Below are 23,952 nucleotides of genomic sequence, written 5' to 3'. Positions count from 1 at the left end.
GCTTCCTCAGACAACGTCATGGTGGATGCAGAGTAACCACCTCCAGCCTCAGGTACTGTTCTCCTCTATGTGTTGTTACCACTGCCACATGGGTCTCACTCCCAGGTCCACACCACCACACCTTTCCCCGCCATTCAGACCAAGCAACCACCATTATTCAATAATGCATGTGTAGTGATGTTTATTTGATCTTGCTAGGGGAAATGTTTTCATAGCAACGCATAGATTGGTTTGCTTCAATGGAGGTTTTAGTGGATGGCAGCTAGGAAGCATTATGGCAGACATTCACACAGCTAATACACTCCTGTTGTCTTCAATACAGACCAGACCACTACTAACTCACATTGGCAGGGGGCACAGTGTCCATACGATACAGAAGGATTTGCGTAGATGGAAGACAGTGGATGGAGAGTTTCAAATTCTATCCTTTCGAGCGGCTCATAAAAAAAGCTAGAATAAGTGAGACACTTTTCAGATGATGAAAGGATATGCCAATTGGTCTCAGATATGTTTATGCAAATACTTGAGGCACATTTACATAAAACAAATAAAACTGTTGGAAGATGACACAGTGAAACATCACAGTAGGCTGTCTCAATCAAAAGTGAGATTTCCTATAGTTTGTAATACTTTATTATACAATTTCATCAGTGTTTTAATGTATTGGATATGGACCTTATAGACTTTATATGCTACTGTACATCCATTAGTAAATATTTATTGATATGAAATGGAACAGTTTGCCTAAATGATTTATTACAGCTACCTCCATTGATTCATTTCCAGATAGCCTATCTCACATGTGCTTTTTATGCATGAGGTGAATGTTATTCAATTACATCCCAGTACCCCAAAAAAATCCTCCCATTTGCTATTTTCCACTTTCCTACACCCAAGGCTATACATTCCTACCGCCAGCGGTGGAGTGGAGTTTGCCGTTCAAGACGTGATTTGCATCTCTGGCAGGTGTGACCCCCACTCATAGGAACCTATAAACCCTTGGCAGGCCGCTTTTGTATCTCTGGCATTTAGGCTCCACTCAGAGGACAGCTATAAGCCCTAAGGCAAGCCATCTAGACATGAATTAATTTGAAAGACAATAGCAAGGAATTTCTCTCATCTCAAATTCATCCTGCCACCTTCTAGCTAACCACAGCCAGCCAGAGGCTGCAAGCTGTTTTTGCTGTTTCTATAAATACCTTACATTTGTTGTGATTTGATTTACCAATGCAATAGTTGTCACCTTACTCCACTACTAATGTATATGTTTCATCTAATGATATGCTGCTTCTGCACTTTATTCCACTCACTATGCACATGGCAAATACGGTCCATACTATATCCTTATAGGCTATGTTTAAAAATCTTATTTTCATTTATATTTTATTTTATCTGCATGCCTATTGTACTTGATTTAGTTTATTTAGTATTTGTATTAGTACGTTGTACTGTATATTTACAATGTAACTTATTTGATTGCTTTCCTATGTTACTTATTTGTCACTTTTGTCACCATTGCACTGTGTGAGAAGCCTGCAAGTACATGACAATACAATTTGCTTAATTTACTTACAAAAATATGCATATTTTTCTGAATATCTAATACCTATAGAGCTGGTTGTATCCTCCTGACTGGTCGTTCTTTTTTTAAAGAAACAAATTATGCTTCTCTGCACCTCTGCTAAATTCTGGGTAAAAGATTCAAAGAAATGTGAGTCTTATTCAGTACATTTAGTTATTGCTTGCTTTTCTAAAGTCTACTAACCTTGCCAGCAGGCATGCCAGCTAAAATGGTTAGACAAGCTATGTACTCGAACTTGATTGATGGTCTGAAATGGCTTCTTGGTAGCTCTTGAAAACTCTAGGCGTAATTCTGTTTCTCCATACGAAGAAACTACATTTCCACTCCACTTCCTGAGTTACGCTTACACACAGGTGTCCAGAGCATGCTAGATTGCTAATTAGCACAGGTGGTTGCCTCATCTTCCATCTGTTTTCTGTAAACAAGCGTTGTAGCATGGAGATATTGCTGTGTGGGGGAACTAACCTTAACCCTATCAATTTAACATTTAGCTTTTTGAAAAGGATTTCTCGCTGATATGAATCAAATCAAACTTTATCCAAATCTGGGATTCAACAAAATAAGGTCCTTATGCTTCCAATACCATATGGCAAGCGATGCATGTTAATGAGCAGCTTGAGCGTCAGGGATCTTAACAAAACTCACCACTACAGATACGCATTCGTCCAATGACCTAGCAAATTTATGAAGGTGGCTTTAGCCGAGATAGGTTAGCAATCTCCCAACCTCATAACTAGCTACCAAGAAGCTAACCTTTGATCATGACTCTCAGTTCCATTACATGATCATGACTCTCAGTTCCATTACATGATCATGACTCTCAGTTCCATTACATGATCATGACTCTCAGTTCCATTACATGATCATGACACTCAGTTGCATTACATGATCATAACTCTCAGTTCCATTATGTTACGTAATGGAACTGAGAGTCATGATCGAGGGCTAGCTTGTTGGCAGCTAGTTACGAGGTTGGGAGATCAAATCGTATGAATCACATGCACTGAATAAAACAGGTGTAGACCTTACTGACGAGCCCCTAACCAACAATGCAGTGAACAAAATGTTTAAATACAAATAAGAATAATAAATAAAAGTAACAAGTAATTAAAGAGCAGCAGTAAAATAACAATAGCGAGACTATATACAGGGGGGTACCGGTACAGCGTCAATGTGCGGGGGCACCGGTTCATTGAGGTAATATGTACATATGTACAGAGTTATTAAAGTGACTATGCATAGATGATAACAACAGAGAGAGGCAGAGTAGCAGCGGTGTAAAGAAAGAAGGGGGGGGGGGCAATGCAAATAGTCTGGGTAGCCATTTGATTGGATGTTCAGGAGTCTTATGGCTTGAGGGTAGAAGCTGTTTAGATTGGGAACCTATCTGGGCTAAAGACACCTTCATAAAATTGCTAGGTGGTTAGTAATATTACAGAGAAAAAACAACTACAAAAATTACATTTTTTTTTTTTTTTTTTTTTTAAACAGGACAAATCTAAGGGGACAAGTGCCCCTGTGCCCCCAATGGGCATGAAGACTGACAGGACTGACCCTCATTATCTGATATATTTTGCACACATAATAATTTACAATACTTTTCCACAAACCTTTTTCAATGCCATCCAATGTATATTAAGTAATACAAATCAATAAACATATTTTTTTAAAGTGGCGACAGGGAGTAGGCATGCCGCTGGCTTGACACAGAAAAATATTATTGCTTCCAATTGGCAGCTGTAGTTTCACAGGTCAGGAGAAGGACGAGTGGGCTGTGAGAGGAAAACGCCATGTGACGAAGACGGTCGCGGGAGTCCGGTGAATGCAGCCGGTGGGCAAAAAAAGCTATAGCACGGCACTCCACCACTCTGGAGGGACGCCGGTCACTCATTGTTAATCGGGAAGAAAATGTCACGTAAATAATTTTGCACTATATAAACGGTAAAATTGTATAATCGTCAAAAGTAAATCATTGAGCACACACCAAACATTTGCCTTGCCATTATCATTAATACAAGAAAAGGCGCATGATTGTTATGAGCGCCCTGCTATATTCTAATTGACTTGTGAGATCCACCGCTGTGTAAACATTGGCAGACAGTTTTCCTGCGTCTCACCAAGAATGTCAAATGCACCTCTCGGTCACAGGGGTGATTAGGAATGTCTGGGTTTTGTTTATACTCTGCTGCCTTCATCGCTACAATCTAGTTATTCCCTAGTTGTCGGGGACAGCTGTGCTGCTGCGCTTCGCTATTTCCCGGACCCTGAGAATTACTCCGTTAACTCAACACACAAGCTACCTATCACCGCTTTCCTCTCAGATCAGTGTAACTGTATGCTGAAGCAGTGCCATCGAACTTCGAAACCCGCTCTGTCTGGGATGGATTCACCGCGGTTTCTCTCACCATTTATTACCAAGTGTCAGGGCTAATAGTTTGCAGGAATTCCGTAGTTGGGGACTGTGGGGAGATAATACATCCTCTATTTTGTTTCCTTTGTAGAGGTGGAATAAAGAACTTCCCACCACACCATCAATAATGGGAATATATTTGAATTTGCTGCTTTTGCAGTATTTTGTCTCCAATTGTGTGTGCAATGGTCTCACGTTCGTCGAGGAACCAACAGATAAGCAAGCGAAATCGGATGGATATTGCGGCAGGATTTTACGGGCACAGACACAGGGTACACGGAGAGATGGCTACAATGAGTTTCGGCTAAGAGTCGAGGGGGACCCAGAAAATTTCCAACCTGCAAGCACATACAGAGGTATACAACAATAAGAGCACATTTTACGTATCGTTGCTTGCTTGGCTATGCATATATCCACCAAATTGGAGTGACTTTGAAAAGGACAACTCTCAGAAAGTATAACCTACTTCAGTTGTCTAACACACTAAAAAGTCAAGTTTAGATTCCGTGCGCAAGTCACTTCCATTGCGTAATTGTGACAAATGTAGCTAACGAGAGCTACTAATCACACCTCAATATGACACCTGAAGACAAGTGCAATACTTGTATCAAAACAATTGCATCTGCACTGAACAAACATATTAGTGAAAGTAACACATATTATGCGTTTGGCACTCTCAGGAAAGATGTTAATATGCCATGCACTCTTGGGGAAAAAAGGTGCTATCTAGAGCCTAAAAGGGTTAAAAGGTGCTATCTAGAGCCTAAAAGGGTTATTTGGCTGTCCCCAGAGAATACCCCTTTGAAGAACCTTTTTAGTTCCAGGTAGAACCTTTTGGGGTTAGAATCATTTCCACAGAGGGTTCTACATGGAAGCCAGAAGGGTTCTACCTGGAACCAAAAAGGGTGCTCCTATGGGGACAGCGAAGAACCATTTTGGAACCCTTTTTTCTAAGAGAGAGAGAGAGGGGGGGGGGGGGGGGGGGGGATTTATGCTGGTAAAGTCAAACGTCACAACACGTTCTAAACCGCTTTGGTGACAAACATTGATTTCCTTGTTTCCATTCGTCCACATGGCTGTGCTTTGCTTACACCGAAAATATCGTGAAGATTGCCCATTTATTGTATTTTTGTAAGGACCCAAAAACAGAGGCAGTGGAATAACCTAATTCAAGTAAGTAAATACATGTTTAAATGTTTTTTTTAAACTGTCTTATTAGCTAGCTAGCTATGTGGCTACAGTTCGCCACTTTGAAGGCGAACTCAACTGAGCTGCTAGCCAAATGGCCAACATTGCACACCGTTTAGCTAAGTGAATTAAATGGCACCAGCTAGCTAATTTTCTATTAGATATCTTGGTGTAATCATTCTAAATTAAAAACAGTCTCCAAATACATTTGTAGATAACAGCCATGGAAAAGGGTGAAATTGCAGCTCTAGCTGTCAGTAAAGGGAGATTGTAGGCTACTAGATTGGGCAGGTAATTTTGTGGGAGGACATTATGAAAATATTCTCCAGTTCCAGACCCAAGAGGGAAAAACCATAAGGCCAGAGATAATAGCAACAGAATATTCAGTGCTGTCTAATTGTATTATAATGAAGTCTGTTTCTTTGACGTTTTCTGTCCTCAGATATCGAAAACTGAAAGCCTGTTTGCAGATTAAAAGAGGTCCCAATGAATGTCACATACGACTAAGGGTATATCCTATATGCCATGGGTCATATGTGTAGGCCTGCCTATGTTGCCAAATACATAATACAGTTAAACATCACACACAATGTATAAACCTATTACAATCTGAGCAGGCCAACCTTGCTGGAAGTCTGCTGGTTGTGCAGGGTTCTGTTTTAGCCCAGCAATAACACACTTCATTGAACTTATCAAATATAATGAGTTGATAATCAAGTGTGTTATTGTTGGGCTGGAATAGAAGTCTGCTCACCCAGTAGATCAGGGATCACTGGAGCAAGTTTGGTCACTGCTAGTATGGAGTTGTTTTTGTTCCCCTGAAATGATGTTGTTTAGACTAAGATGTCTAATCTTTACATACAGGTAATCATATTTGTACATTTTGAAGTGACAAAGTGTTGATTCTTTGAAGTGAAGTTTTTAAACTTCTTTTAATTATTAAACTATTATTCAAAATGAACTAGATTCAATGTTGATTAATCATATCACAATCCTGCAATAAAGAGGAGTTCCGTGTCTATGTTTCTGTGTTTCTGTGTATTCTCAAATGAACATTGCATTTTTGTGTAGTTGTAAGATCTCCAGTCTTTTTTATTTGATTTTCACTCTCTCAGTATATCAGCTATGTGAATACATTTCGCAGCTTATCATATGGCATGCATTGCCAATGGAGTCACAGGACTACAGTATGATGGCATTACTGGCCTTATGGGCATCTGAAGCAGAGCTTAGCTCAACTCAGACATTGTTTAAATGTTGAGCTATATGTTCTCAATTTAAAATGATACCATTAGACAATGTATGAGGGAAACCATAAAACCAGATTTTGTACATGCCTTTTAAGTGCTGACATAAAATGTTTAGTGCAAATCCACTCCTTGTAATTTAGGTACAGTATAAAAATAGGTAGACCACAATTAGGCTACAGGAGATGAGCATTACAGGTAACAATTACGCTACAGGAGTTGGGGCAATACAGATAACATTTTAAGAGGTTCATTAGAATGTTCATTCATTTTAGCAACGTTGCTTGCAAAATGACTGCAGTTGTCCCCATAGATAAACAGTACATGGTTGCCGTAAAATATTGACATGGCCAGCATTGTAGACCATTTCTGCAGCTTTTGCTCACCTCAAAATAACAGAAATGCTGTGAAAACCAGCGTGTTGCAAACGTTGTCATATGTTTTGTCACCAGTGCATGTTTTGATGATATTTTGAGTCACACACTGTTGCTCCCATGGCACTAATCTGGTGAGCTTCTTTGTAGCTCCGCCCAAGTAAGGCATTTGATTGGTTTGATGTGTCGTGAGGTGTCAAATTCCACTCCTATTTAGTTGATTTCTGCCATGGAACTTTCCCAGGCTTCCCGTTAGCCTGTTTTACAACGAGGCTTGGTATGCCATACCCCACCTCTAGACCAAACATTTTAAGTAGTCAAAAAAGTGGTCTAAAACACACTCAATTGTTATACTTGAGTAAATGTAAAGATACCTTAATAGAAAATGACTCATGTAAAAGTGAAAGTCACCCAGTAAAATACAAGTGAAAGTCTAAAAGTATTTGGTTTTAAATATACTTAAGTGTTAAAAGTAAGTGGAATTGCAATTGTCTTCTTTTTTTTTTTTTTTACATTTACAGATAGCCAGGGGCATACTCCAAAACTCAGTCATAATGTATTGTAACGGTTTTCTTCCTGGGAAGGAGAGGACCAAAATGCAGCGTGGTTATTGTTAAGCATCTTTAATAAAGACAAAAAGTAAACACTACAAATACAAAATAAGAAAACGTGGCAAAACCGAAACAGTCCTAACTGGTGCAGAGAACACAGAGACAGGAAACAAATCAAATCAAATTTATTTATATAGCCCTTCGTACATCAGCTGATATCTCAAAGTGCTGTACAGAAACCCAGCCTAAAACCCCAAACAGCAAGCAATGCAGGTGGAGAAGCACAGTGGCTAGGAAAAACTCCCTAGAAAGGCCAATACCTAGGAAGAAACCTAGAGAGGAACCAGGCTATGTGGGGTGGCCAGTCCTCTTCTGGCTGTGCCGGGTGGAGATTATAACAGAACATGGTCAAGATGTTCAATGTTCATAAATGACCAGCATGGTCGAATAATAATAAGGCAGAACAGTTGAAACTAGAGCAGCAGCACAGTCAGGTGGAAGTTGAAACTGGAGCAGCAGCATGGCCAGGTAGACTGGGGACAGCAAGGAGTCATCATGTCAGGTAGTCCTGGGGCATGGTCCTAGGGCTCAGGTCAGTTGAAACTGGAACAGCAGCATGGCCAGGTGGACTGGGGACAGCAAGGAGTCATCATGTCAGGTAGTCCTGGGGCATGGTCCTAGGGCTCAGGTCCTCCGAGAGAGAGAAAGAAAGAGAGAAGGAGAGAATTAGAGAACGCACACTTAGATTCACACAGGACACCGAATAGGACAGGAGAAGTACTCCAGATATAACAAACTGACCCCAGCCCCCCGACACATAAACTACTGCAGCATAAATACTGGAGGCTGAGACAGGAGGGGTCAGGAGACACTGTGGCCCCATCCGAACAACCAAACAGTCCTAACTGGTGCAGAGAACACAGAGACAGGAAACAACCGAAACAGTCCTAACTGGTGCAGAGAACACAGAGACAGGAAACAACCGAAACAGTCCTAACTGGTGCAGAGAACACAGAGACAGGAAACAACCGAAACAGTCCTAACTGGTGCAGAGAACACAGAGACAGGAAACAACCGAAACAGTCCTAACTGGTGCAGAGAACACAGAGACAGGAAACAACCGAAACAGTCCTAACTGGTGCAGAGAACACAGAGACAGGAAACAACCGAAACAGTCCTAACTGGTGCAGAGAACACAGAGACAGGAAACAACCGAAACAGTCCTAACTGGTGCAGAGAACACAGAGACAGGAAACAACCGAAACAGTCCTAACTGGTGCAGAGAACACAGAGACAGGAAACAACCGAAACAGTCCTAACTGGTGCAGAGAACACAGAGACAGGAAACAACCGAAACAGTCCTAACTGGTGCAGAGAACACAGAGACAGGAAACAACCGAAACAGTCCTAACTGGTGCAGAGAACACAGAGACCGGAAACAACCGCAACAGTCCTAACTGGTGCAGAGAACACAGAGACAGGAAACAACCGAAACAGTCCTAACTGGTGCAGAGAACACAGAGACCGGAAACAACCGCAACAGTCCTAACTGGTGCAGAGAACACAGAGACAGGAAACAACCGCAACAGTCCTAACTGGTGCAGAGAACACAGAGACAGGAAACAACCAAAACAGTCCTAACTGGTGCAGAGAACATAGAGACAGGAAACAACCGAAACAGTCCTAACTGGTGCAGAGAACACAGAGACAGGAAACAACCGAAACAGTCCTAACTGGTGCAGAGAACACAGAGACAGGAAACAATCACCTACAAAATACTCAAAGAATATGGCTGCCTTAAATATGGTTCCCAATCAGAGACAACGATAAACACCTGCCTCTGATTGAGATCCACTCTAGGCAACCATAGACTTACCTAGACAACTACACTGAACACAACCCCATAAATCTAATAAACCCCTAGACAAGATGAAACACAAAAAATCACCCATGTCACACCCTGGACTAACCAAAATAATAAAGAAAACAGTGCTTTTGGGTGTCAGGGAAAATGTGTGGAGTAAAATTATTTAATCTAGGAATATAGTGAAGTGAAAGTAAACATTGGCAAAAATATAGTGAAGTACAGAAACACCAAAAACTACTTAAGTAGTAGACTACTTTAAAGTATTTTGACTGAAGTACTTTACACCACTGGTAAAAAAACAAAACAAACAGACTAAATAATTCCAATCCCGATTAAAATACAACAGCTGTTTAGCGTACAGAGAGGGTGGCTTTAGGACCATGCGGAGCATCCCTCAGAGAGCAGCTGCCCACCTGCGTGCCTTTTGTCTCATTTTAGAAAGCAGAGTGCAGACAGTGCCAGTTTGCTTTGATGGTCAGAGAATCAGGCATTGAGTGGATTGCTTTGAATTTGATGTAGGCATTTGAACTCGGCCTTGATTTCCTTGTTGTAATCTGATAACCAGGGGTTAATTGAATTGGGAAGTGGGGGAGCCTGCTTTTTTGGTGACCATTCTAAACCAAAAGCTGTTTTATTGCTATTAAAATATAGGTTGTGATAGCTGTATGCCTAATTTAAATGTTCATTCATTCGCCCAGTAGGCTAGCGCAATTTTCGTTTCATGTATTGGTATGAAAATAAACACAACTGAACAACTTGCTATTTATTTTTTTATTTCACCTTTATTTAACCAGGCCAGTTGAGAACAAGTTCTCATTTACAACTGCAAATGTAGAAGAAGGGAGGCAAGGCAATAAATAGGCCATTGAGGCGAAATAATTTCAATTTAGCATTATCACTGGAGTGATACATGTGCAGATGATGATGTGCAAGTAGAGATATTGGGGTGCAAAAAGATAAATAACAATATGGGGATGAGGTAGTTGAGTGTGCTATTTACAGATTGGCTGTTAGAGTAAAGTTAGAGAGGGAGATATAAGTCTCCAGCTTCAGTGATTTTTGCAATTCGTTCCAGTCATTGGCAGCAGAGAACTGGAAGGAAAGGCGGTCAGGGTGCTGGCTTTGGGGGTGACCAGTGAAATATACCTGCTGGAGCGTGTGATACGGGTAGGTGTTGCTATGGTGACCAGTGAGCTGAGATAAGGCGGGGCTTTACCTAGCAAAGACTTATAGATGACCTGGAGCCAGTGGGTTTGGCGATGAATATGTAGCGAGGGCCAGCCAACGAGATCATACAGGTCGCAGTGGTGGGTAGTATATGGAGCTTTGGTGACAAAACGGATGGCACTGTGATAGACTAATTCCAGTTTGCCGAGTAGAGTATTGGAAGATATTTTGTAAATGACAAAGTCAAGAGACGTCAAGGATCGGTAGGATAGTCAGTTTTACGAGGGTATGTTTGGCAGCATGAGTGAATAAGGCTTTGTTGCGAAATTCTAGATTTCATTAATGAAGCCGATTCTAGATTTAATTTTGGATTGGAGATGCTTAATGTGAGTCTGGAAGGAGAGTCTACAGTCTAAACAGACACCGAGGTATTTGTAGTTGTCCACATATTCTAAGTCAGAACCGTCTAGAGTAATGATGCTAGTCGGGCAGGCTGGTGCAGGCAGCAATCAGTTGAAGAGCATGCATTTAGTTTTACTAGCATTTAAAAGCAGATGGGGGCCACAGAAGGAGTGTTGTATGGCATTGAAGCTCGTTTGGATGTTTGTTAACACAGTGTCGAAAGAAGGGCCAGATGTATACAGAATGGTGTCGTCTGCGTGGAGGTGGGTCAGAGAATCACCAGCAGCAAGAGCGACATCATTGATGTATACAGAGAAAAGAGTTGGCCAGAGAATTGATCTCTGTGGCACCCCCATAGAGACTTCCAGAGGTCTGGACAACAGGCCCTCCGATTTGACACACTGAACTCTATCTGAGAAGTAGTTGGTGAACCAGGCGTGGCAGTCATTTGAGAAACCAAGGCTATTGAGTCTGCCGATAAGAATACGGTGATTGACAGAGTCGAAAGCCTTGACCAGGTCGATGAAGACGGCTGCACAGTACTGTCTTTTATTGATGGCGGTTATGATATCGTTTAGGACCTTGAGCGTGGCTGAGGTGCACCCATGACCAGCTCGGGAAACCAGATTGCGTAGTGGAGAAGTTACGGTGGGATTCGAAATGGTCGGTGATCTGTTTGTTAACTTGGCTTTCAAAGATTTTTAGAAAGGCAGGGCACGAGGGATATAGGTCTATAACAGTTTGAGTCTAGATGCTTTATTTATTGGTGGTGACAGTGTTTCCTAGCCTCAGTGCAGTGGGCAGCTGGGAGGAGGTGTTCAATGACTTTACAGTGTCCAAAAACGTTTTGGAATCCCGGGGGCTATTCGATGCTAATGCAGAATGCCACAGGATGTTTTTGTGCTGGTCAGGGGCAGTTTGGACTGGAGAGAACCAAGGGCTATATCTGTTCTTAGTTCTAAATTTTTTGAATGGGGCATGCTTATTTAAGTTGGTGAGGAAAGCACTTTTAAAGAGCAACCAGGCATCCTCTACTGACGGGATGAGGTCAATATCCTTCCAGGGGACCTGGGCCAAGTAGATTAGAAAGGCCTGCTCGCTAAAGAATTTAAGGAAGCGTTTAACAGTGATGAGGGGTGGTCATTTGACCTCAGACCCATTACGGACACAGGCAATGAGGCAGTGATCGCTGAGATCCTGGTTGAAGACAGCAGAGGTGTATTTAGAGGGAAAGTTGGTCAGGATCATATCTAAGAGGGTGCCCATGGCTACGGATTTAGGGTTGTACCTGGTATAATTTGTGTGAGATTGAGGGCATCTATCTTAGATTGTAGGACAGCTGGGGTGTTAATAAGCATATCCCAGTTTAGGTCACCTAACAGTACGAAGATAGATGGCTGGCAATCAATTCACATATGGAGCCCAGGGCACAGCTGGGGGCTGAGGGGGGTGTATAACAAGTGGCAACGTTGAGAGACTTGTTTCTGGAATTATGGATTTTTAAAAGAAGATGCCCAAATTGTTTGGGCACAGACCTGGATAGTGTAACAGAACTCTGCAGGCTATCTCTGCAGTATATTGCAACTCCGCCCCCTTTGGCAGTTCTATCTTATCAGAAAATGTTGTAGTTGGGGATGGAAATTTCCGAATTTTTGGTGGCCTTCCTAAGCCAGGATTCAGACACGGCTAGGACATCAGGGTTGGGGGAGTGTGCTAAAGCAGTGAATAAAACAAGCTAAGGGAGGAGGGTTCTGATGTATACATGCATGAAACCAAGGCTTTTACGGTTACAGAAGTCATCAAAAGAGAGCGCCTGGGGAATAGGAGTGGTGCTGGGGGCTGCAGGGCCTGGGTTAACCTCTACATCACCAGAGGAACAGAGGAGGAGTAGGATAAGGGTACGGCTAAAGGCTATAAGAACTGGTCATCTAGTGCGTATGGAACAGAGAGTAAAAGGAGCAGTTTTCTGGGCGTGGTAGAATCGATTCAAGGCATAATGTACAGACAAGGGTATGGTAGGATGTGAGTAGAGTGGAGGTAAACCTAGGCAATGAGTGACGATGAGAGAGGTTTTGTTTTTAGAGGCACCAGTTAAGCCAGGTGAGTTAACCACGTGTGTGTGTGTGTGTGTGTGTGGGGGGGGGCGTCGACGACGACGACAACAAAAGGCCTGTCTAAGGCATGTAGGGCAGAGCTGGGGTTTCTACAGTGAAATAAGACAATAGTAACTAATAACTAACCAAACCAGCAATAGACAAGTCATATTTACATTAGGGAGAGGCATGTGTAGTCGAGTGATATTGGGGTCCAATAGGTGAGTCAGGGAGCCGTTCAGTAGTTGCTACTACGCTAGGTGAGCTGGAGACACGCCGATTCACGCAGCTAGCAGGCCGGGGCTAGCAGATGGGCCTTAGGCAACTTCGCAATGGAAGAGCCTGTTGAAACCTCCTCAGAAGATTACGTCGGCAGATAAGTCGTGATGGATCTGTATGGCTCCGTGTCGGCAATAAAGGGTCCAGGCCAATTGGAAAAAGAGGTATTGTAGCCCAAGAATTAGCTGGTAGACCTCTTCGGATAGCCGGGAGATGGGCGTAGCTCAAGGCTAACTGGTGCTCTCTTCGTGACAGAGGTGTTAACCAGCAGTAGCCACTCGACTGCAGCTAGCTAGCTGCGATGATCCGGTGTAATGGACCAGGACTTGCGGCAGGAATCCGGTGATGAGGTAGAGAAAATGCAGTCTGATATGCTCTGGGTTGATATCGCACTGTGCAGACTGGCAGGTATTGACCAAGCTGAAGCTGGCTGGAGTCCGAGTTAATGGTGAAGACCGCTAGCAGTGGCTAACTGACTACTAGCTAGTTAGCTGGCTAGCTCCTGATGGGGTTCCGATTCTAAAGTATAAAAATAGCATATCCGTACCACATTGGGTGAGGCTGGTTGCAGGAAAGTATATTCAGTTCGTGGATGGAAAGTGAGAATTAAATATATACGAAATATATCAGAAAAAAATTAGGAAAATGACTATCTACACGGGACAAGATATGACAAGTGTCACGACTCCGACCGAAGGTGGCTCCCCTTCCTGTTCAGGTGGCGCTCGGCGGTCGTCGTCACCGGCCTACTAGCTGCCACTGATCCTTTCTCCCCTTTCTGTTTATTGGTTTCACCTGTTTGTGTTTTAGGCTGATTAGTCAGGCTTTATTTACCGGTAGGCCCGCCTGCTCTGTGTGCGGGATTGTTTTTGTGGTACTTGTGTGCACATCTGTGGGTTACCTGTTTCCCATTTTCGTGGGGTTTGCTGGACAGTTTAAGTCCCTGTGTTTGGGGCATTTGTTTTGTTGTGCGCCCTGTGTTTTCGTGGGGTTGCTTATGTTCGCCGTTTTGTGCATTAAAGTAGCATTACCCTGAACTCTCTGCTTCCTGCGCCTGACTTCTCACCCATTACACCAAGAACGTTACAACAAGGCAAAGACACGTCCGACTGCTACGCCATCTTGGAAAACCTTTAGAGCATTTACCCAAAAAACATGTCCTGTTTTTGGCTTCAAAGACAATAACAGTTTTAGGTTATAATAAATGTGCATTGTAATGCAGTGACAGAATGATAGGCCTACTTGTATGCCAGCAGCATACCACCCTGCATCCCACTGCCGGGATGCAGGGTGGTACTGGGGATGCAAGGTTATAACCTTCAGGTGTTCATTGGTCTGTGATAAGTGGCTCATTATCACATTATAATTCACTGTTGTGTGATTGTAAGCAGCATTTTTTCCCTTGGAAAAATAAACCAGGTGTGCTTTTGACTGAGCTATGCTGGTCAGTAGTGTGCAATTAGTAAATACAATTATATTATTACATTCTTTATAACTGTCTCATCAAAGTTTCCGATACAGGTGTCTGAATATCATATAACTGCTCCCAGTGACCCTACATTAATAATACTAATTATGTTCACTTAAAAATGTGAACATAATTACATTATTATCTAACGAATGTGTAAATACATCTAACAATTTTTATCTTTTATAATGTACCCGATACAACCCAAGGAGGATGCATTGTGTGTTGTCAGTTTTCAGGGAAACCATAAGCTAATATTGTTAGTAAAGCTGACTTTTCAAAGATAAATCTTTTACCACCGCAACACACGTTACATTTGACCCTGTTGAAATCACTGACTGGAAAACAGTCAAACAGCAGGCAACTAATGAGCTGCTAGCAGCGCATACCTTTATCCCACATTCTGTAGTAGGCTCCTCCAGCTGAGTTTGTTGCTCTCTCAACAGTGCCTGGGATGGGGCTACATTACATTATCTTTCATCTTTGATAGGATCTTAATTTGATCACTCGTTTGTTGCTGAGAATTTTCTTGCACCACAGGAAATTCAGATGAGCTTCACGATTTACATAAATTCTCAGAATCGCCTAGAATGTCATTGTATGCTGTAGCATTAAGATTTAAGTGGCTATCCTGAACCATGAAAAACATCCCCAGACCATTATGCCGCCTCCACCAAACCTTACAGGTGGCACTATGCATTGGGGCAGGTAGCGTTCTTCTGGCATTTATCTGTCGGACTGCCAAATGGTCCGTGGGACGGCCAGATTGCCAGAATGCGTTTCCACTGCTCCAGAGTCCAATGGCGGTGAGCTTTACACCACTCCATTCTACACTTGGCATTGAGCATGGTGATCTTAGGCTTGTGTGCGTGAGGCTGCTCTGCCATGGAAACCCATTTCATGATGCTCCCGAAGAACAGTCATTGTGCTGACGTTGCTTCCAGACGCAGTTTGGAACTTGGTAGTTGGTGTTGCAACCGAAGACAGACTATTTTTACGCGCTTCAGCACTAGGCGGTGCCGTTCTGTGAGCTTGTGTGGCCTACCACTTACAGTTGACCGGGGCAGCTCTAGCATGGCAGACATTTAACGGACTGACTTGTTAGAAAGGTGGCATCCTATGACGAAGCCATGTTGAAAGTCACTGAGCTCTTCAGTAAGGGCATTCTACTACCAATATTTGTCTATGGAGATTGCATGGCTGTCAGCAACGGGTGAGGCTCAAATAGCCGAATCTACTAATTTGAAGGCGTGTCCACATACTTTTGTATTCACGGTGTATATTAACAGTATTGTACTTTTCATGTAGCCTAATTTTGGACAGGTAATAGCCTAACTACAGATCAAGCTACATTAACATTCAAATCCTGTTGAGCAGGATTATTTTGCTGTGACAATACTGGTCAAATTAAGATCTAACATCTGTATATTCCCTAAACTCCCCTCCTGTCCTGTTTCCAGTGACTCTGCACGCCTCCAGTCCCTCCTATTTCAGAGGCTTTACCCTTATCGCTCTGAAGGAGGGGAAGGAAGGAACCACAGATGACCACTACGCTGGCAAATTCCAGGTAATGTACTATGCATGTATATTGTGGCCATGTTTCAGTAATTGTCTTCAAAATCACTTTCCTCAAGACTAAATGCGTATTCCCTAACGTCTCCATAAGAGCAGCTAAAAGCAAGTAAATAGTTGTCTCCTTTGCTCAGCTCATGATAATAATACACAACCTACTGTGTGAGAGTGCTCTACAGCAGTGAGAACACACTTCCTTACCTGGCAATTACCTGACAACATAAAAAGGAATAAACACTCCCACAACCTGCCTGCTCAGCCTCAGCCCACACTTCGCGCTCTGCATCCTTCGGTTGCCAGAGTGTGTAACCCTTTTCTAGTCTCAAGATTCTAATCCTGTTTTCATTTGGCCTCTTCAAATTACCATTGTGTCACCTATAATAGATAATCAAACACATTCAATATGCATTATGGTTCTGTTGTTAAGAACATGGTTATATTACAATGTCATTACTACTGTAGGTCTTTGTATTGTAAAGAGGGACTGATTGTCATCACTTAATTGGACAAATAATTGATAAATGATTCAATGAGATCAGAATGATACAGCTAAATTAAGAGAAAGAGATGGAGATATCGGGGATGTGGGTCGGGGTGCCTTGTAAGGATCCGACAGCGAGTGGGTAATCTGCCTTTACCATCAGTCCTATTAGCCAATGTACAATCATTGGATAACAATATAGATGAACTATGATCACATACAGTTGAAGTCGGAAGTTTACATACACTTAGGTTGGAGTCATTAAGACACGTATTTCAACCACTCCACAAATTTCTTGTTAACAAACTATAGTTTTGGCAAGTCGGTTAGGACATCTACTTTGTGCAAGTAATTTTTTTTTTTCACAAGTAATTTTTCCAACAATTGTTTACAGACAGATTATTTCACTTACAGTATAATTCACCGTATCACAATTCCAATGGGTCAGAAGTTTACATACACTAAGTTGACTGTGCCTTTAAACAGCTTGGAAAATTCCATAAAATTATGTCATGGCTTTAGAAGCTTCTGATAGGCTAATTGATAGACTAATTTGAGTCAATTGGAGGTGTACCTGTGGATGTATTTCAAGGCATACCTTCAAACTCAGTGCCTCTTTGCTTGACATCATGGGAAAATCAAAAGAAATAAGCCAAGACCTCAGAAAACAAATTGTAGACCTCCACAGGTCTGGTTCATTCTTGGGAGCAATTTCAAAAGACCTGAACGTACCACGTTCATCTGTACAAAAAAATAGTACGCAAGTATAAACACCATGGAACCACGCAGCCGTCATACCGCTCAGGAAGGAGGCGCATTCTGTCTCCTAGAGATTAACGTACTTTGGTGCAAAAAGTGCAAATCAATTCCAAAACAACAGCAAAGGATCTTGTGAAGATGCTGGAGGAAAGAGGTACAAAAGTATCTATATCTTTTGTACCTGTAAAACGAGTCCTATATCGACATAACCTGAAAGGCCGCTCAGCAAGGAAGAAGCCACTTCTCCAAAACCCCCATAACAAAGCCTGACTACGATTTGCAACTGCACATGGGGACAAAGAGTGTACTTTTTGGAGAAATGACCTCTGGTCTGATGAAACAAAAATAGTAATTTTCTGAGGAAAAAGGCCTTGGCTTGCAAGCCGAAGAACTCAATCAAAACCGTTAAGCACGGGGGTGGCAGCATCATGTTGTGGGGGTGCTTTGCTGCAGGAGGGACTGTTGCACTTCACAAAATAGATAGCATCATGAGGGTGAAAATTATGTGGATATATTGAAGCAACATCTCAAGACATCGGTCAGGAAGTTAAAGCTTGGTCGCAAATGGGTCTTCCAAATGGACAATGACCCCAAGCATGCTTCCAAAGTTGTGGCAAAATGGCTTAAGGACAACAAAGTCAAGGTATTTGAGTGGTCATTATAAGCCCTGACCTCAATCCTATAGAAAATTTGTGAACAGAACTGAAAAAGCATGTGCGTGCAAGGACTCAGTTACACGAGCTCTTTCAGGAGGAATGGGCCAAAATTCACCCAACTTATTGTGGGAAGCTTGTGGAAGGGTACCCTTTAAACAATTTAAAGGCAATGCTACGAAATGCTAATTGAATGTATGTAAACTTCTGACCCACTGGGAATGTGATGAAAGAAATAAAAGCTGAAATAAATAATTCTCTCTACTATTATTCTGACATATCACATTCTTGAAATAAAGTGGTGATCCTAACTGACCTAAGACTGGGAATTTTTACTAGGATTAAGTGTTTGAAATTGTGAAAAACTGAGTATTTTGCTAAGGTGTATGTAAACTTCCGACTTCAACTGTATATTCTTCGTAGCTGTCTATTTACCACCACACACCGATGCTGGTACTAAGACCACACTCAATGAGCTGCATACGGCAATAAGCAAACAGGAAGACGCTCATCCAGAGGCGGAGCTCCTAGTGGCCGGGGAATTTAATGCAGGGAAACTTAAATCCATTTGACGTCATTTCTACCAGCATGTTAAATGTGCACCCAGAGGGGGAAAAAACTCTAGACCACCTTTACTCCACACACAGAGACGTGTACAAAGCTCTCCCTCGCCCTCCATTTGGCAAATCAGACAACAATTCTATCATCCTGATTCCTGCATACAAGCAAAACCTGAGGCAGAAAGCACCAGTGACTTGTTCAGTAAAGAAGTGGTCAGATGACGTATATGCTAAGCTACAGGACGGTTTTGCTAACGCAGACTGGAATATGTTCCGGGATTCTTCCGATGGCATTGAGGAGTACACCACATCAGTCATTGGCTTTATCAATAAGTGCATCAATGATGTCCCCCCCCAGTGACTGTATGTACACACCCCAACCAGAAGCCATGGATTACAGCCAACATCCGCACTGAGCTAAAGGGCAGAGCTGCCACTTTCAAGGAGTGGGACTCTAACCCGGAAGCTTATAAGAAATCCCACTCTGTCCTCCGACGAACCATCAAACAGACAAATGTCAATACAACTCTAAGATTGAATCATACTACACTGGCTTCGACGCTTGTCGGATGTGGCAGGGCTTGTAAACTATTACAGACTGCAAAGGCAAGCACAGCCGCGAGCTGCCCAGGGACATGAGCCTACCAGACAAGCTAAATTACTTCTATGCTCATTTCAGGCAAGCAACACTGAAGCATGCATGAGAGCATCACACTGTGTGATCATGCTCTCCGTAGCCGATGTGAGTAAGACCTTTAAACAGGTCAACATTCACAAGGCTGCAGGGCCAGACGGATTACCAGGATGTGTTCTCCGAGCATGTGCTGACCAACTGGTAAGTGTCTTCGCTGACATTTTCAACCTGTCCCTGACTGAGTCAGTAATACCAACATGTTTCAATCAGACCACCATAGTCCCTGTGCCCAAGAACACTAAGGTAACCTGCCTAAATGACTATTGACCCGTAGCACTCACGTCTGTAGCTATGAAGAACTTTGAAAGTATGGTCATGGCTCACATCAACACCATTATCACACTGCCCTCAAGAGCTTCCTGGTTGCATCACTGCCTGGTATGGCAACTGCTCGGCCTTCAACCGCAAGGCACTACAGAGGGTAGTGTACATCACTGGGACAAAGCTTCCTGCCATCTAGGACCTCTATACCAGGCGGTGTCAGAGGAAGGCCCTAAAAATTGTCAAAGACTCCAGCCACCCTAGTCATAGACTATTCTCTCTGCTACCACACAGCAAGCGGTACCGGAGCGCCACGTCTAGGTCCAAAAGGCTTCTTAACAGCTTCTAACCCCAATCCATAAGACTCCTGAACAGCTAATCAAAAGGCAGTTTTTTACATAACACTTATTTTTCTTAAAATTGTATTGTTGGTTAAGGGCTTGTAAGTAAAGCATTACACTGTAAGGTCTACACCTGTTGTATTCAGCATTTCACTGTAAGGTGTACACCTGTTGTATTCAGCATTTCACTGTAAGGTGTACACCTGTTGTATTCAGCATTTCACTGTAAGGTCTACTACACCTGTTGTATTCAACATTTCACTGTAAGGTCTACACCTGTTGTATTCAGCATTTCACTGTAAGGTCTACACCTGTTGTATTCAGCATTTCACTGTAAGGTCTACACCTGTTGTATTCAGCATTTCACTGTAAGGTCTACACCTGTTGTATTCAGCATTTCACTGTAAGGTCTACACCTGTTGTATTCGGCGCATGTGACAAATACAATTTGATTTGTTTTGATTTGACTAAGCCCAAACCATATGGGATGTTGTATCGCTGCAGAATGCTGTGGTATCCGTGCTGGTTTAGTGTGCCTTCATTTCTAAATAAATCACGGACAGTGTCACCAGCAAACCACCCCCACACCATCACACCTCCTCCTCCATGCTTTACGGTGGGAAATACACATGCGGAGATCATCCGTTCATCCACATCGCATTTTACAAAGACATGGTGGTTAGAACCAAAAATCTCCAATTTGGACTCCAGACCAAAGGACAGATTTCCACTGGTCTAATGTCCATTGCTCGTGTTTCTTGGCCGAAGCAAGTCTCTTCTTATTATTGGTGTCCTTTAGTAGTGGTTTCTTTGCAGCAATTTGACCATGAAGGCCTGATTCATGCAGTCTCCTCTGAACAGTTGATGTTGTGATGTGTCTGACACTTGAAATCTTTGAAACCTTTATTTGGGCTGTAATTTCTGAGGCTAGTAACTCTAATTAACGTATCCTCTGCAACAGAGGTAACTCTGGGTCTTCCATTTCTGTGACGGCCCTCATGAGAGCCAGTTTCATTATAGTGCTTGATGCTTGAAGAAACTTTCAAAGTTCTTGACATTTTCTGTATTGACTGACCTTCATGTCTTAAAGTAATGATGGACATTTCTTTTTGCTTATTTGAGCTGTTCTTGCCATAATATGGACTTGGTCTTTTACCAAATAGGGCTATCTTCTGTATACCCCCCCCCACCACCTTGTCACAACACAACTGATTGGCTCAAACGCATTAAGAAGGAAAGAAATTCCACAAATTAACTTTTAAGAAGGCACACCTGTTAATTGAAATGCATTCCAGGTGACTACCTCATGAAGCTGGTTGAGAGAATGCCAAGAGTGTGCAAAGCTGTCATTAAGGTAAACGGTGGCTATTTGAAGAATCTCAAATTGAAAGTATATTTTGATTTGTTTAACACCTTTTTGGTTACTACATGATTCTATATGTGTTATTTCATAGTTTTGATGTCTTCACTATTATTCTACAATGTAGAAAATAGTAAAAATAAAGAAAAACCCTTGAGTGAGTAGATGTTCTAAAACTTTTGACCTGTGGTGTATGTGCTGATAAAGTTTGCATAATACTTTTCCAAATGAATTGAAAGGATGATGGAAATTTGAAGAAAATATTTACTATAAAAATGAAGCATGGTAAATGCACAATATCCTCCAGCAAATAATCCTTGTTGTTGGCTCCTCTCCTGGAATGTGCCTGGCGTCCATTTCTAAACATGTACAACCTCCAGGAGTCATACTGCTTTTATGTTTAGAACACATTGTCTTTCTCTTCACACGTTACCATGAGACCCCCATTTGTGCTTTAGGCCTCAGAGAAACCCCCACAGATTTTCTAACTCTCCTCATTCTTATTTATTTAGGCCAGAGACATGCTATTACCCAGGGAAGCAAACTAAGTTTATTTGGAGAGACAATATGAGCCCAGATGAGATAGGATCTTGTGTTTACAGAGATTAAAAGCATCACTTTGTTTCTGGGTTGCCATGGATAGACAGACAAGCTGACTCAGTTAGATGTCTTCTCGTTAGGTCAATGGCTGCAAGTACATTAAACACAGCAGGGCAAATACAAATTAGTGGTGGATGATCTACAGAGACCGACTCCTTAGAGAAGGGCTATTACATCACAGCAGGATATGACATGGTGAGAGGGGAGATAGTCAACAGGTCAGGGGAAATATATGGAAACTTTGACCAGGTTTCAGTGACGTCATGACAGTGGCTTCTGATTTAAGTCTGTTCTTGCTGTGTTGATTCTGATGTATTGAAAGACAATTTGCACCAGTCATATTCTCACATTTAAGAAGCAGAACTCAACTTCACACCTTTTAAAAGGCAAAACATCTGGCCTGGTTTCTTTACAGCGCCGTAATGTTAGTTCTTCACTCATTTTACGGCAGCTGCTCTTAAGAGTGTCTTTTCTATCCAAGTGATAGACATGTCTCCTGTGTAAAAGCTTTTCTCACTAACCCAGCCGGCGCTAAAAGCTTTCAGGGATTGGAACAGGAGGAGTGTCTTCCATGACTTCCTCTGGGATCTCAGCCCCTGTATACTGTATGTAAAGAGCACCGTTCATCATTGGCGTTTTTGTTTTGGGCCAGAGATTGCCCGCAACAGTTATTCAGTAGCATCCTTGAGCTAGCTCTCCAGGCTGAAGCTCGCTGCAGCATTACAGACTAAAGGAAATGCCCAGGAAGGCTTGGACCTTTACTATAAATACTGTCAAGCCAAGAATGACCAAGTGATGTATGAAGAAGAAACATGGCAGTGGCTGTTACAGATATCTTGATAAATAAGACTACCCAAACCCAAAAGGGTTCTACCTGGAACCAAAATGGGTTCTCCAATGGGGACAGCCGAATAACAATTTTAGGTTCTAGACAGAAACAAAAGGTGCTAAGAGTGCAGATAATTTCACTGGTTGAAAAATATATAATAAGATTTAATAACAGAGATTTATATGGGTTTCTGTAGTAATATAATTATTTTATTGGTAGGAGGCTCAAGGCAAATGTTAGTGCTCTTGAGTCCAGAGATTTCCATTGAGATGGGAAGAAACCTGTTACTTTTAAATCATATGTTGATGTGACATTTGCATCGTGTCAGAAAGTTGCATCCGCCCCGAGTCTCATGCCAAACTATCATCTATTCCATGTCTTGATTTTCCAAGGGGGCTTCAAACTTCTACTCAGCCCAAAATAAATACTGTCCATCTGTGTCTCCTTGAAAATACACATTTACTTTAGCAGGCACTGCAAAGCATCTGTGTTTGCTGTGTCACCAGGGAGAGAATGACTATGAAAACAGAAGTATTCAGCTGCTCCTCCAGACCCAGACCCTGCCTCCCTAGGCAGCCCCAGAGGAGCTCTGAGGAGAGCTGGGCCACTGAGCCAAGCCAAGCCAGGAGCCACAATTAAAACAAACGCTCCACTTTCCCAGCTCCTCCGTCCTCCTGACGGCTCTGCTGCTTGGCTGCAGTTCAACCCCGATCTGACAGCCACTTAGATTCCGTTTTGAGAGGAAACTACAGCGCTGGCCTCCCAGGGGGGGATAGTGGGTTTACAGGACAATGGATCCCCCTTCCCTCCCTCCCTCCCTCCCTCCCTCCCTCCCTCCCTCCCTCCCTCCCTCCCTCCCTCCCTCCCTCCCTCAGGGGGATAAAATAGATATGCGCTGGGTGTACTGTAAGAAATGCACAGTTTCCGAAGTAACTAAACTCCAAGTTCAGCCTCCTATCAATTGGTTGTTTTCCTGTGCACTGTAAGTTGTTTGCAGCTGTCTGTGACTGACAAGATATCAATGGTGAAGAGGCAAAAAAAAGACATTATTTCAGTATGAGTATAATGAGGCCTAAGATATAGTATGGAGGAACCCTGGTTGAGCAGGGAGCATATGAGTCAGAGAGAGAAAAAGAGAGAAAGCTAGAGACGGAGGCAAGTTACAGTTAGGGAAGACATGGCTCACCAGGGTTCCTTAGACAATCATCAGCATC

General features: G+C 42.5%; 1 protein-coding gene across 1 annotated transcript in view; it reads left to right on the top strand.

Moving 5' to 3' along the window:
• Nucleotides 1–3,676: 3,676 nt before the first annotated feature.
• The window catches only part of spon1b (spondin 1b), a 97,482-nt gene continuing 77,206 nt past the window's right edge, over nt 3,677–23,952 (top strand). The window contains exons 1-2 of the mRNA XM_031801914.1: nt 3,677–4,348; nt 16,089–16,195. Coding sequence (XP_031657774.1) covers nt 4,120–4,348; nt 16,089–16,195 — 336 coding nt within the window. The 5' untranslated portion in view covers nt 3,677–4,119. The remainder of the gene's footprint in view (nt 4,349–16,088; nt 16,196–23,952) is intronic.

Source organism: Oncorhynchus kisutch, linkage group LG22, assembly GCF_002021735.2.
Source record: "Oncorhynchus kisutch isolate 150728-3 linkage group LG22, Okis_V2, whole genome shotgun sequence".
In the NCBI taxonomy this organism is placed as follows: Eukaryota; Metazoa; Chordata; class Actinopteri; order Salmoniformes; family Salmonidae; genus Oncorhynchus; species Oncorhynchus kisutch.
The sequence above is the reverse complement of the archived record's forward strand: the minus strand, read 5'-3'. Positions and strand labels throughout refer to the sequence as shown.